This window comes from Sciurus carolinensis, chromosome 8, assembly GCF_902686445.1.
Source record: "Sciurus carolinensis chromosome 8, mSciCar1.2, whole genome shotgun sequence".
NCBI classification, from domain to species: Eukaryota; Metazoa; Chordata; class Mammalia; order Rodentia; family Sciuridae; genus Sciurus; species Sciurus carolinensis.
The window spans coordinates 81655629-81670531 of NC_062220.1; the positions used below are offsets into that span (position 1 = coordinate 81655629).

At 40.5% G+C, this 14903-nt stretch overlaps 1 protein-coding gene across 1 annotated transcript in view; it reads left to right on the top strand.

The window, feature by feature from the left end:
• The window catches only part of Dnah11 (dynein axonemal heavy chain 11), a 332397-nt gene that overhangs the window by 203615 nt on the left and 113879 nt on the right, over window positions 1-14903 (top strand). Inside the window, 3 exon segments of the mRNA XM_047562330.1 lie at window positions 3998-4159; window positions 11215-11448; window positions 14663-14809. Coding sequence (XP_047418286.1) covers window positions 3998-4159; window positions 11215-11448; window positions 14663-14809 — 543 coding nt within the window.

The window sequence follows — 14903 nt, forward strand, 5'->3', positions numbered from 1 at the left end:
GGAAAGACCTCCCATGCTCCTGGATAGGCAGAATTAATACTGTCAAAATGACCATACTACCAAAAGTGTTATAGAGATTTAATGCAATTTCCTAGTAAAACCCTAATGACATTCTTCATAAAAATAGAAAAAGCAATCATGAAATTCATTTGGAAAAATAAGAGACCTAGAATAGTCACACCAATCCTTAGCAAGAGAAGTAAAGCAGGAGGCATCACAATACCAGACATTAAACTATACTATGGAGCCATAGTAACAAAAATGGCATGGTATTGGCACCAAAACAAACATATAGACCAAGGGTACAAAATAGAAGACACAGAGACAAACCCACACAAATACAGTTATCTCATAATAGACAAAGGCACCAAAAACATTCACTGGAGAAAAGATAGCCTCTTCAACAAATGGTGCTGGGAAAATTGGAAATCCATATGTAACATATCTCTCACTATGTATGAAATTCAATTCAAAGTAGATCAAAGACTTAGACACTGGAACAGAGACCCTGTGCCTAAAAGAAGAAAAAGTAGGCTCAAATCTTCACTCTGCCAACTTAAGATCTGACTTCCTTAACAAGACTCCTGAAGTGCAGGAAGTAAAATTAAAAATCAATAAATGGGATACTTTCAAACTAAAAAGCTTCCCAGCAAAGGAAACAATCAATAATGTGAAGAGAGAGACGAGAGAATGTGAGAAAATATTTACCACACACACCTCAGTCAAATAAAGCATTAATCTCCAGATATATAAAGAGCTCAAAAAACTTAGCACCAATAAAACAAATAACCTAATCAATAAATGGGCTAAGGAACTCAACAGACACTTCACAGAAGAAGAAATATAATGATCAACAAATATATGAAAAAAAATGTTCAACATCTCTAGCAATTAGAGAAATGCAAATTAAAACTACTCTAAGATTTCATCTCACTTTAGTCAGAATGGCAATTATCAAGAATACAAACAACGGACTGGGGTTGTAGCTTAGTGGTGGAGTGTTTGCTTCACAGGTGTGAGGCACTGGGCTCCATCCTCAGCACCACATAGAAATAAGTAAAAATATTGTGTCCATCTACAACTAAAATATTTTTTTAAAAAACACAAGCAACAATAAGTGTTTTGGAGGCTGTGGGGGAAAAGGTACACTCCTACATTGCTGGTGGGATAGCAAATTGGTGCAACCATTAAGGAAAGTGGCATGGAGACTCCTCAGAAAACTTGGAATAGAACCACCATTTGACCCAACTATCCCATTCCTCAATTATACCCAAAGGACTTAAGATCAGCATACAACAGTGATGGAGCCACATCAATATTTATTGCAGCTCAACTCATAATAACTAAGGTTCCCTTCACCAGATGAATGGATAAATAAAATTTTATATATATATATATATATGTGTGTGTGTGTGTATATATGTGTGTATGTATATATGTGTGTGTATTTGTATATATATGTGTATGTATATATATGTGTGTGTATATGTATGTGTGTGTGTGTGTGTGTGTGTGTGTATGATGGAATATTACTCAGTCTTAAAGTAGAATGAAATTACACATTTGCTGTAAGTGAAGGAGTTGGAGAATATCATGCTAAGCAAAATAAACCAATCCCCCAAAACCAAAGACTGAATGTTTTCTTTGATACGTGGATGCTAATTCACAATAAGGGGCATGGTTAGGGAAGAATAGAGTTATTTTGGATTAGGCAGAAGGGAGTGAAGGGAGGATAGGAAGGATAGTAGAATGAATTGGACATTATTACCCTAGATACATATATGAGTACACAACTGGTGTTATTCTACATCATGTACAACCAGAAGAATGAGAAGTTTACTCCATTTATGTGTGATGTGTCAGAGTGCATTCTACTGTCATGTGTAACTGATTAGAACACAAATTTTTGAAAAAATAGCAATATCCTGTACACTGAAAAATTTGGTAAAGAGGGTAGATCTCATGTTTTTTTTATCACAATAAAAAAATTAGACCTTAGGATTTTTCTAGCTTGAGTTATAAAATAAACAGACACCTATTAAATGAGATATTAGGTGAGTTGATACTTAGGCTGGAGTTTTGGTTTTGACATAGATTTTTTTTAAACACCAGGGGTAAAACAAAATTATATTCTTCTCCCACCACATCCGCTGAGTGGGACCTGCCTTCCACCAAGAAGACCTGTGACTTGTAAGCACGTTGAAGTCTGAGAAGCACTTCCACACACCCAGATACTCCCGTAGCAGTGAGGAGGAATGATTTCTCCTGAGTCTCATCCTGCAGGGTCTCCAGGCCAGAAGCTACTTCATCTAACCTTTTGTTGTTGTTGTTATTGTTTGTTTGTTTTTCTGCAGTGCTGGGGATTGAACCCAGAGCTTGTGCTTACAAGGCAAGCATTCTACCAACTGAGCTATATTCCCAGCCCCAAGAAGCCACTTCATCTAAATGTGTCTTGAAAACTCACAATGGGAATTTGGTGTGAAAAGTTCAAAACCTAGATTACTCTGATAAATAGTAGAATTCAAATTACCAGAGAAAACAAAACATACAAATGTCTCAAATAGTCACTAAAATAACCCACAAATGTATTGAGGGAAAAAATTGATGTCAACCTCAATCTTATAAAAACCTTTAAAAAATAAAGAAAAATAAAGATAATGATTTCATCAAGTCTGACCTCATGGTATCAGACTTGAAGCAACAAGGTGTTTATATCAAGTATCAGACATTTCTAGAAAAGAATCATCCAAGCCTCTCCCTCAGACCTTTGCCCAAGTTATTTTACCAGCTGGCATGTCTCCCCTCAGTCTCTTCAAGTCCTAGGGGACTTGGGAAAGAGGCAGAGTCTCTTGTCTCAGCACTTTTCTTTGGAGTTTCTCCTCTGAGAACCTTCTGAAGTTTAGGGAGGACCCTCAAGAAGGGAAGGAAATAGGGTCAGACCCACCATCCTGCCTCCGAGGCACCCTTCCCACTGAGTATCTGTGACACTACCAGGGCCAGACTCGGGCACCACCGACAGACTCCCCTGTGTGCCTGGAGAAAGTGTGGAAGTAGACGACTGCCTTCTTACCCGTGGCTTCCTCATCTGCAGATTCAACCAACGTTGAGTCAGAAATATTCAGAAAAAAGGTGCATCTGGACAGAATAGAAGTTTTCTTGTCTTTATTCCCTAAACAACACAATATAACAAGTATTTACATAGCATTAGGTATAATCAGTAACCTAGAGATGATTTAAGAATATAGGAAGTCATATGTGGGTTATACGCAAATACCATCTGGGCCATTTATGTAAAGAACTTGAGCATCCTGGGAGTTTGGTATCTGCAAAGGTCCTGGAACCAATCCCCTGACACCACATACCAAGAAATGGTTTATTCAGGTTTGAATTAACTTTTAAATCTTCGGAAAAAAAAAAAAAAAACCTTCAGATTTACATTGAAAACTGAAAAATTTCTCAGGAGGAGGTTTAAACCAATTTTAAAAAATTCTTTTAAAATCTGAAGTAAGAACTCAAGCAGATACATTTTATTTTTAATGGAAATAGAAATAAACAGAGACTCTGATAAGACACTGGGTTTTTCTTAAGTCTGTTATTATACAGTTTTGAGGAACCTGATGCGTAACAAAATGGAAGGAAAGAGAAGATAAGAGTATTGGTGTTATATCTTGGTGACTTATTTTTATTGTTGGAATGGTACTTGTGGAAGGGAGTAAAACGACTCACTGTTAATGATGATCATCAAACACAACTGAAAGAAGAGGGACAGTTTTTAAGAAAAGCATGCTGCGGTGTTTCTGTATGTCCCGTGATGCGCCTTTGGACAGGTTTGCGCTCATTAGTAAGAGGTTAAGGTTGCTCTCCACACTGCGTGGTGCGTCGCTGTGGTTTAATGTCACGGTTGGCTGCGCTCCTTTCTTTCCTCATCTGTGAATGCCGTGTCATTCTTTGCTCATTCATCACCCTCCTGTTTTGGTCCTGCCCCATGTCTCCACAGATCATTTTGTGTTTTTCACCAGTTGGTCACACGCTGAGAGTAAGAGCTCGGAAGTTCCCAGCCATAGTCAACTGCACTGCTATTGACTGGTTTCACGCGTGGCCGCAGGAAGCTCTGGTCTCAGTCAGCAGGAGGTTCATTGAGGACACTGAGGGAATTGAGGTACGCTGTGTCCATGCGCCTGAGTCCCCCTCACACATGCAAACGTGCTAAAAATCCTCAGAGGATTGTATTTTCCAAAATTCTCTTCTTCTCAGAAAGTGATCCTTATTTAAGGTGATAAAATCATCTGTGGTTTGCATTCCGTGGAATATAATGGTTCTTTGTATGGAGATGGATGTGCACGTCATACACACACACACACACACACACACACACACACACACACCATATTCACTTCATGTTCTGACTCACTAGAAGGCCAAGGTCATCCTTGAATCATTCTAGGTCTTATTGAATATAAACCCTTAAGTTGACAACTAAAAACCTAAACAAAAGTGTAGTTACCCTTAGCCACACCATGCTTGATTTCTAACTGCATAAGGCAATAAATTGTGATTATTCACAGCACAGCATTGGCAAATGAAAAAGTTGGTCCCTGTCAATTTCACAATAACATATCTGCTTATTTGTTTCCTGGGTTTGTGTGTTATAGGTAGGTGTCATTTCTTCTTGATGACATTTTGTACATTTTTAAATGGGTGCATGAAAGAAAAAAAGAAAACCTTTCAGGCATTCAGATTCGAAGGAAAAAGAAATGTAAACATGAAGCTGCGGTTAGATTTCCTAGAGAGGAGGTTTATGTGTAAGCAGTGCCTTTCTGACTAGGCAGTTCAGGAAGGTGGTGGTGGAGAACATTTCCCGGAGAGCATTGTCCTGCTCCATTGAGTGATAAGGTGAAAGGTGCCTAGAATAGGTCCCACACTGAGTGACTCTCAGAGCCAGAAACAGAACTGGGGGACTGGGAGGGGTAATGTCAGTTCCTAGAAGAAAATTTATCATGAGGAGCCCATTGTCACCTCCTGTATTCCAAAAGCCATAGCAGCTGCCTTCCAGAGCAGTCTTTCAACATTTTGTTGAATATCCCATCTTTCGTTGACCAGATGGTTAAATATCCAGGCATACTTACATATTTAATTAATTAATTTATATGCAGCTAGTTTTATTGACTGTTACATTAGTTTTCCTTTGCCTGCCCTCCCCCCCCCATTTCTCTCTCTAAGCAGCTGTGTGGGTAAGCACACAGGCAAATATTCACTTCCACCTACAGAATTTTGTAGAGGGAAACCTCCTTAGTTTTCTTCTCAAATGTCTGTAATCTAATTACATCATGCTGGATTGCAAGGAGAGAACCGAATCAGCATCTAACTTGGAAGATACACATACAGTAGATGCTTTAGGCATTCAGCCGCCTTTCTCTCCCTCTCCTCTCCACATTCACATTTACAGCCTTTCCACTAATAAATAGGGGGGAAATGATGTCTGCTAAAGGCTTACAGAAATCTTTCACACTTTGGCTGGTTTAGTAAGGAAGAAAAAAGAATCAGAGTACTTCATTTCTGAATGTTACTTTCTCAAGCAGTAGGAAATCAGAGCTCACAGCATGGTTTAAGCTCAATTTGGCACAGTCCTTTCCTAAGTTCCTTGTCTCGGCTGCCTCTTGCTGGCTCTGTCCCATGGAGGTAGGTGCCACTTTGAAAACTGTTACCACGGAAGCAGCTTTGATATGCCAGTGACCATTGACATCTGCTGGATGAGGCAGGATTTGCATCATTTGAAGTCCAGAGGGCTCCTGCCAGGTGCTAAGCTCTGTCTGATGGTGTCATGACGCCTCCTATAGGATTCTGAGTGCCAAATAGGAATTTTGAAAGCACTCTACCCTTTCTATCAAGCTGAATTATGCCTCGAAACAAATTAGCCAGATGATTTCATTTCAGTGCAAGGTGCTTATTTAACTTTCCCACCTTCCTAATTTGTCGCTCAGGAGCAATAATTATGATTCAGAGTGCAGTGTGTCCGTGTTCTTCTAAAAACATGTGGCGTCTTTTCTGTAGAGGTCAAACCAGCTTTTAAATTTTTTGAATGAGTACTAATTTGATCACTTTCTTAGTTTTAATTTCAATCATTAAGACTGAAAGTTATCACCATAATTTAGGTACTTCTTAATTATCGACCTCTTTTGATGAGCGTAAGGTACTTATACAAGGTGACCCCCTTTGGCCACAGAGGAAGGGTTCATTAACAGCAAGCAGTTTTATGTATGTTGACATATAATTTTCCATCAGTACACACTCAGCCCCCAGGGGTATGGGTTGACTGCATCTAAATAAATGTTTATGCTATTTTTCAGTTACCCGATATTGAACTAAGTGATAGCTGTCCAAAAAAATGACCAAAACATTTTGACACTTAAGTCTCACCAGATATTTATCTCAAGACTTTGCATCAGCATACACCTCTTCTCATAAGAGATTTGAAAATGGAGATAGGAGGAAGTGGTGTAAGGAGACAGAGAGGGAAAGGCCCTCTGCCCATCCCTGGGAGTAGGGTTGGAAATGCTGAGGGAAGCACACCGGGGAGGGAATTGGGCGAAGACCTTGGTGGTTAGTGCATGGGTTCCAGTTGGGAATATGCAAGAAAAAAGGCAGATATTGGGCATTAAAAGAAAAGTAGCAGTTTTGCTTTTCAGGACAAAATGTGCAATAGACATATTTGAAAACTTGGCAAATGAAACAAGAAGTAAACGGCAACTGTCTAGGGGTGAGATTTGTGTGGGGAAGTGTAAAGATCTGAGCAAGATGGAGAAGCGCATCTTTTTCAGGCATGGCGGTCAACTGGAGGAGTACAGCTCTCGTTCCTGATGTGATGACACATGTGATCATACAGCATTATCAGTCTTTCCAATGAAATGCAGTTATTCCCCAGGCTCCTGCCTCTTCTATCCAGAACTTGTTCTAGATCTAGAGGTTAGCCTATGAATGACATATTTTGCTACCATTTTCCAAAACCAATAGAGAAATGTTTAAAGAGGAAGGTTATTTTACTGCTATGTTTAAAAAAACTTATTTTTCCAGTGATCTGTAGGTTCTTTAAAAAATTCTTGTGTCAAACAGGAAGGGTATTAACATTTTTTCAATGATAGTTCATGTTTATTATTTTTACCTCTGTTCTTTCTCTAAAATATAAATTAGGATTATTAGATATGAGTAAAAAGATAACCTCTTGGTATGAAAAATTATATGAATTGAGGGGAAATACCCTCTTTATAAGGAATACTAAAAGCCATTTGGAAATATCAGGACAAAACCAAATGCAACCAAATTGATCTTGGACCAACCTAAATCTCATCCTGGTTTAAGCATATCTTCAAATGGGCGAGGAAAAACCCAAGTCATTTTTAACATCCTTCCCCATTTCTCCGTTCTTTCTCCTTTACCCACTCCCATGAGGATCTATCCGTCCTGTGTGCCTTGCTTTGCGCATGTTAATCGAACTGAGAATGGAGCTGCAAAAGGAATACAGCAATCCTTCCCAGGACTTTTGCAGCTTTGTAAACTTTAGGATTCATCTAAATGGGAAAGCAGAGTCCCATTTTTATGGCCACCCAGGCATCTGGATGTGCTGTCAAGCCAGAAACTTGACTCACTCGCGGAGCCATGAGCCCTCCAAGTCTGTGCTTCTGTGGCTCTCTCTCGAGGTACCGGCCTTGCCAGAACCAGCTCTACCATTTTTGTTTCTGTGTTCTGTTAGGGAACAAAAGCTACTTCTTTCATGATTAGGAACTAGTCAGGAAGATAATTGGTTTAGGGTGAACTTGAGCTTGCCTTTGACTAGTATGTAAGCTTCAAAATTAAAAACAAAAAAATAAAAAATAAAAAGCATAAGAAAACTAACAAAGTGCCTTCACCAGACAAGTAACAAATGGGAACAACACAAAAGGCAATGCAGCTTAGAAAACCATGTTTGCTGCCACAGTTAACACCTGTTGCTGCACTACGCGGTGGCATCCTCTTAGAGCAGCTACTGGTGGCGCTGCCACTAGGGCTACCTGCCCTGATCTTTCATTGCTTCCCTCTCCCGTCAGCACTGTCACAGGAGGGACTGCTGGTTGCCCTGTCAATAGGTGAGGGGTGGCCTGTGCTCATGCTGGGGAGGGCCCACTTGCTGTTGGACACCAGAGCCCATAGTTGTCCTTCCTCATCTGGATTCTTGCTCCAATGTTTGACTATTTTGAAAGAAGGGGAAAAAAAAAAAAAAAAAAACAGAATAAAAAGGACTAATTTTTAGGGCAGGGGGAAGCATAGGGAATGTAGCAATGTGCCTGGTTTTTCAGACCTGCAGATTTAACCTAGATCCTAAGCCCTGCATCCTTGGCTGCCCCCCAGGATGCTTTTCTCAGGTTGAATAAGTACTCTGAGAAGCACAGGAGACATGGTCAAATGCAAGCTCGCTCATTTTATTCATGATTACATTTTCTTTAATAAACCACCTTAATGATCACAAGTGTCTAAATAACATATTCTCTTTTACCAGCTCCCAAATGAGTGAAATATAAAAGATTTTATAGCTCAGCAGTTTGACATTTAAAAAAATCAGTACAGAAAAAAATTTCTGAGAAAAACTTTCAAGACTTACTATTGACAAGAATTAACCCAAGTTTAACTTAAAAAAAAAAAGAAAGAAAGAAAGAAAGAAAATAATATTCTTTTAGTTGCCCCTTTCTCCTTCCCTCCATTGAAAACAATACTTTTGGAAATCTAAATTTGATTTTATAGATGCAAATAGTTGTTTTTGCTGGTCTCAGGAAGGTATAAAAAACTATTTGATTTAGTGCTGGCCTCTGGGTATTGGTGTCATTCAACAATCCTGTCTGGCGTTTTAAACAAGGGGAACATAGTGGGCACTTGCTCGAAGAGCCAGCTGGTCCGAGCACTTGGTGTGGCAGCGAGTTACTGCCAGAGGCAGCAGTGTGTTTACGGTGAGCCATAGAGAGACTGGAAATTAAGCTCTTTCTCTTAATGTGGGAAAAAGCAGTTTCATCTTTGCATTTGATGATTCAATGCAGACAGCATTGTTTTCCTAAGCAGCTTGGTAGGGAAACCTGGAATTTATAACCATTTGAGGCTGACGCTCTGCTTATTTTTATTTTTGCCCTCCCCATGATTGGCTATGGAATGACTACAGAGTGGCATCAACTGATGTTCATGAAGGGGCCAAATCTAGCAGGAATGATGTTCTTCCCTTACATCCCTCGAAGTGAAAAATACAGTGTTACGCTGCCATGGCTGCAGTACCGCAGCCGCCCTCTCTGCTCCCCCCTCAAAAGAAAACTGGAGATAAATGAATGGCAGAATAAATAATTTATGCTAATGAAATTACTGCAATTAGTAGTTCTACAATGACCCTTTTAAAAGCCACAGCTGTTAATGTCAGGAAGTGCTGTCACTACTGACCTTATCATAAGAGAAAGTGACAAATTGAGAATGCAGGGAAGACCAGTCATCAAAGAGGTCTGTTCTGGACCGATTAGAGTTTTCTGAAAAACAGTGTGAATTACAACCAGCTGCTCCCTGGCTCCTCCAGGCTCCCATGCTGTGCCATTTTGTTAAGCCCGATAACAATAGTTATTTTGCCCCATTGAGACAAGTTGTCTCGGGCCACTTCCAGCTCTACCGGAAACCACTTTTTCCATAGGAGACTTACAAATGAAACTGTTGTTAAAGAGAGCTTTCAGGGCCTCCGAGGAGCCTCCTCATAAGGATCATGGTTGGGCAGAGGCCAGGGATTTTTTTTTTTTTTTCCTTCCTCTAAGAAGGTTACACTTGGCTGAGGAAGTGTTTATCTGTATTGTGGAAAGGTATGTGTGCGTTGCTAGCTCCCATTAAAACAAGACTGGGCAGGAGTGAATTTCTGTTCATGTTTACATTGAAGCCAGGTTCTTTAAAAAAAAGTCCCCAAGGGAATATGACTTAGATGAAGTTTATATAACTTCCTTGTAAATTCCATTTTTCTGAGTCCACTATTTGGTAATGAAACAAAGGCTATTCAGGATTCGCACTTGTGACTTTTATATGTAAACTTTAAAAACACTGTTTCAGTTTTTTAGTAAGATGGATTTTTAATACACAGATCAATCAAATAATGTGTGGGTTTTATACCCATTCAGGGATTTTTTTCGCAAGGTTGGAAAGCTGCGTGTTGAAAGATGTTGCTCAGGAACAGCTGTTTTTCTCCTGCAGGAATTGCCGTCTCTCTCCCAGCACCTCTGGTTGTAATATTGATGGTGCAGGTTTGAAGCGTTTAACTGCATCACCAGCCACTTGTGTGCAGTGTTCCCAAAGATGTCTGAGCATTATTGACAACACTTTGGTAAATTATGTGTGACTTTCCTAAGACTTGGTGTAGCTCATTTAATTCATATTAATTGATTTTTAGGCTCCCCTTGATTAATTGAACCTGGTTCATCTTGTACAGAATGCAATAAATAATCATTAAAATGAGGGAGATGTGACTCCACAAATTAAAAAGTTAACTACTTCAGAAGTCACCAAGGACACAATGGAAGGAATGGGTTGCGGGGGTTGGGGGCTCTGCAGGAAATCTTCAAAGGAGAATTGTTCTGTTTTGTGTTTTATTTGGGGGTGGTGTTTTCCCCCCCAAATGAGAGTAAAAATGATCACAATATTTTTCTCCCAGAAACAGTGACTTTTAAAAGCCCAACCAGTTTGTTTTTTTGTGGTTCTCATAAAACTCAACTTGTCAATTTCAGCTTTTTTTATCATGACTTTGTAAGGTTATTGATTCCTTTTGTCTGAAATTTAGCTTGAAAACAAAAGAACAAAAAGAACAAAAAAAAAAAAAGAAAAACTCAGAATATTGTGTCTTTATTTCTCTATTTTCTCTTTCACACACTTGATAGATAAAAATGAAGTTGTAAAGAGCTGTGCTTATATGTTGGTTTTTGGGTTTGGTATGTGGAGCACATGAAATTCCTTTATCATAGTTGGCAGGTAGATGGTTAGGAAAGCCGAAAGCTGTATTATAATCTCTCTAATCCTGTGAATATCTCTTAAAGATTAAGTTTTCCAACTTGTACTGTAATTTGTGCTGACTTTTTGGGGCAAAAGTGCTGTATAATTTTGTTGATTTTTCTTCAATTTTTTAATTTATAATTTTAACTTGAAAGGATTTCACAAGAATGCAATGTTTGTTTTCAGCCACTGTACAAAGATTGCATTAGCCTCTTCATGGCACATGTTCACACCAGTGTAAGTGAAATGAGTGCCAGGTATTACCAGAATGAAAGAAGACACAACTATACCACCCCGAAGAGTTTTCTAGAACAAATATCACTCTTTAAGAACCTGCTAAAGAAGAAACAAAAAGAGGTGTTCCAGAAGAAAGAGCACTTGGTGAATGGCATCCAGAAGCTAAAAACCACTGCCTCTCAGGTATGACCAGGGTGTGTTCCCAAGAAGTGAAATCTCTGCTCTTGCATAGAAAATCATGTTTCCTTTTGAAGCAGAGCTTAACATATTTATACAAGATGCCTAGCTTTAAATTTACAGTTTGAGGACACAAGGAACATATTGGTACAAGGTTGTTACCACTTTCCTGCATCTAGAAAGAACTGGCCAGTTATTCTTTCACAACTGATTTGGAGAGACACTTCCTCTTCTCTGCAGGAGCTCATGCAGGGCAGCTGGGGATGTTGAAGGGACAGACACAACCCATCCCCCTCTCTGGTCTCTGACTTCCCTGGGGCTCTGCTCTTGCGGTCAGGAGTTTTGCCATCCTAGAATGCAAGTACAATCCCTTTTTATCTCAGATACTCAACCTGGGTGAGGGCATCATTACCTGGCTGATGATGGGTAAAGTCCCCAACTACAGCAGTTTTCTGTGACCTTGGTGTCTGTTAAGCTGCGTTTAGCCCCAGTTCTCTTAGCTAAAAGTGCCCAGTAATGTCTTCATCCTCAGTTGTAACATCCCTGCTATCTCCAAGGACCATATCTCTAACTTGCAGGAATAAATCAGGAGAGATTTAGCACATATTAATCTCATTTCATTGACAAAATCCACAGATTTGTGAAGTAGGTGTTACTACAGTTTTACGCATGAGGCTTAAAGAGTTCAAGGCCAGAGAGTCAGTGAGGGTGGGGATTGAACCCAGGTTTGTATTATTCTAATGTCCATGCGCTGTCCGTGGTACCAAGCTACCTGTCAGTGACCGGTAAAAGGAATTAGAATGGAAGACAGTGGAGACTTTGAAGAGTAGGCCAGCCTTTCTCTGAGCCAGTCAGGCCCTAAGCTGGAGTGAAATGAATTCTCACTGGTGCTCGTCTCAAAACCAGAAACACTGGTGGGCTTCAAGTTCTGTCATCAGGTTCTGTTCTCATATGCTTTTCAAGGGACAATTTTTCCCCAAGAGGGCTGGGTGGCCCACCTGTGCCTAGGCTAAAAATGAGGGAAGATCCATTTGGGGGACACACCTTAGCACTTTTTCACTCTGTCTAGCACTTTACAGACCGAAGCACCACGCACTTGGTTCCATACATAGGAGCAGCTGTGAGATGAAACACCAATCTGTAAAGTGGTGAGTAAAGTAGGTGGACCACGACTGGGCAAGAAAATTCAGAGTTTTCAGGACAGTTAGAATCAAGTTCTATAAAGAATAACCAGGGAGCCCCCAAGAACATAGTCATATCTGTGCATCTGCTCCTTCCCCTTCCAATACCTCTTACCCTTCTTCTCTTCCCCATTCTCATTCTCCTCTTCCTCCTTCTACCCATCTCTCCTATCCTCTCCCTTCAATCAAGACCCTTCCCCTGTTGAGATAATACGAGCTAATACGATGTTGAACTAAGATGAGGAGGAGGGAGCTTTGGGTCACCAAGTATTTCTCTGAATGATGCTCCAAACCAAACCTGTTGACTTTGCCCCAGGGAATGATAGTGTTGTCACCCAAGGATGAGTCCCTGACCACCTCCGCCACCCCAAAAACATACCTCTACCACACTTAGAGTTGTCTTCACAAATGACAGAGCTAAGGGCAAGTGGAATAGTACAGAATTCTGGGTCCTCCTGTGGCAGCAGTGTGTCCACCACAGGGAAGTAAGGGGGAGAGTCTGTGGTTTGGTAATCATCCCAGTTGTGTATGGGTAAGTCAGGAATGGGGGAGCTGATTCCTGTGTCTGCTGAGTACAGGGCTGTGTGGGGTCTCCCTACCCTCCCTCAGCCAAAAGCAACAGGCCGGAAGTTTGTGAAGATGCATGAGGCCTTGATTGAAGAAATGCAGGTGGTTTCTTCTTTCATTAGTTATTTGCATAGGGAATGTTTTTAATAGCAGGAGAGTGGTTGGAATATTTAATAGCTAAGTGATAGCTTTTTAAAACTCAGTTTATTATGAACCGAAAGTCTAATTGCCTATCTGGAGAGCTGAGGAGCCTCATACATGGAGAGATTGTATGTGGAGCAGAAAGACTTCATCATGGAGCACGGGTCCTCTCTGGGCCTGTCCACCTTAAGCAGTTCTCCACAGAGCCATTGAGAATATAAATATCTAAATCTTAACAGTGTTCATGCATTACCATACAGCTATAAACCTCTTTCCCAGATATATAGTTCCTCTAGATGTCAGCTTAGGTCATCACAGATAGCCGTAGTAACATTTCTTCTGCATTTTACAAGAGCAGAGTGATGTGGTTTGGTGCTAGGCCAGGAGAAGAAATGTACATCTGTCAGGCTCACTGGGCATCTAGCCATATTGTGCTGATACCCCACAAAACACAGTTTGCCCTTCTTGCTAGGAAGCAAATTCAATGTTAGGTTGTCTACATGACCATGATTAAATGTTATATGAGGTGAGAAAAATCAAGGAGACCATTTCATGTGAAGTGGACATTTGCAACCAATTAATCTGTAGACAGTCAAGGAGAATTCATGACTTCAGTTTGTCTGACGCCTCCAGCAATTTACTCTTGGGGGTTACAAAGCATGGTTCTTCCAGCTTGCCACTAGGCGTGTCTTCCTGTGGCCTCTGCTACCTTAAGCCTGAGCTGTATGGGATCAGAAAAACTGTCATGGGGTGTGATGTGCTCAGATAAAGACTTCCATGAGTACTTCCCCAAGAGCAGATTGAGCAGCAGGATAACTTCTCTATCAAGCTGGTGCTAATCGTTATTTCCTGTAAAGCAGTTGAGAGCAGGACATGGTCACGCATGCCTGTAATCCCAGCAGGTCAGGAGGCTGAGGCAGGAGGATCATGAGTTCAGAGCCAGCCTCAGCAACTTAGTAAGGCACTAAGCAACTCAGAGAGACCCTGTCTCTAAATAAAATACAAAAAGGGCCTGGGATATTGCTCAGTGGTGAAGCACCCTAGCTTCAGTCCCCAGTACCAAAAATAAATAAATAAATAACCAAAAAAGCAAAACAAAACAATAAAACCCCAAACAAACATTGGGAAATAGTATTGTGTTCTCAGGGATAAAGAAAAAATGGGGCTGCCTTTTTGCAAATGAGAGTACAGTAAATTCAGGGTAGAAATATGCATGACACAAACCCTTAGAGATCCCCAAATACATGCTAAAAAAAAAAAAAAAAAAATACCGTATTCACTCTTTGTTGTTGTCAACACAAGTTACCCCAGAGTGATGACTTTTCTTTTAGGTGGGAGATCTGAAAACCAGACTTGCCTCTCAAGAAGCCGAGTTACAGCTGAGAAATCAGGACGCTGAAGCTCTGATCACAAAGATCGGGCTCCAGACGGAGAAAGTGAGCCGGGAAAAGGCCATCGCGGACACTGAGGAGCGAAAGGTCAGGCTAATTCCCCCACTTAGCGTGCCGAGCTATATTTAGCACAAAATAAACCTTTGTAGGTGAACAATTTTGAACAACTTCCTCTCCAGGG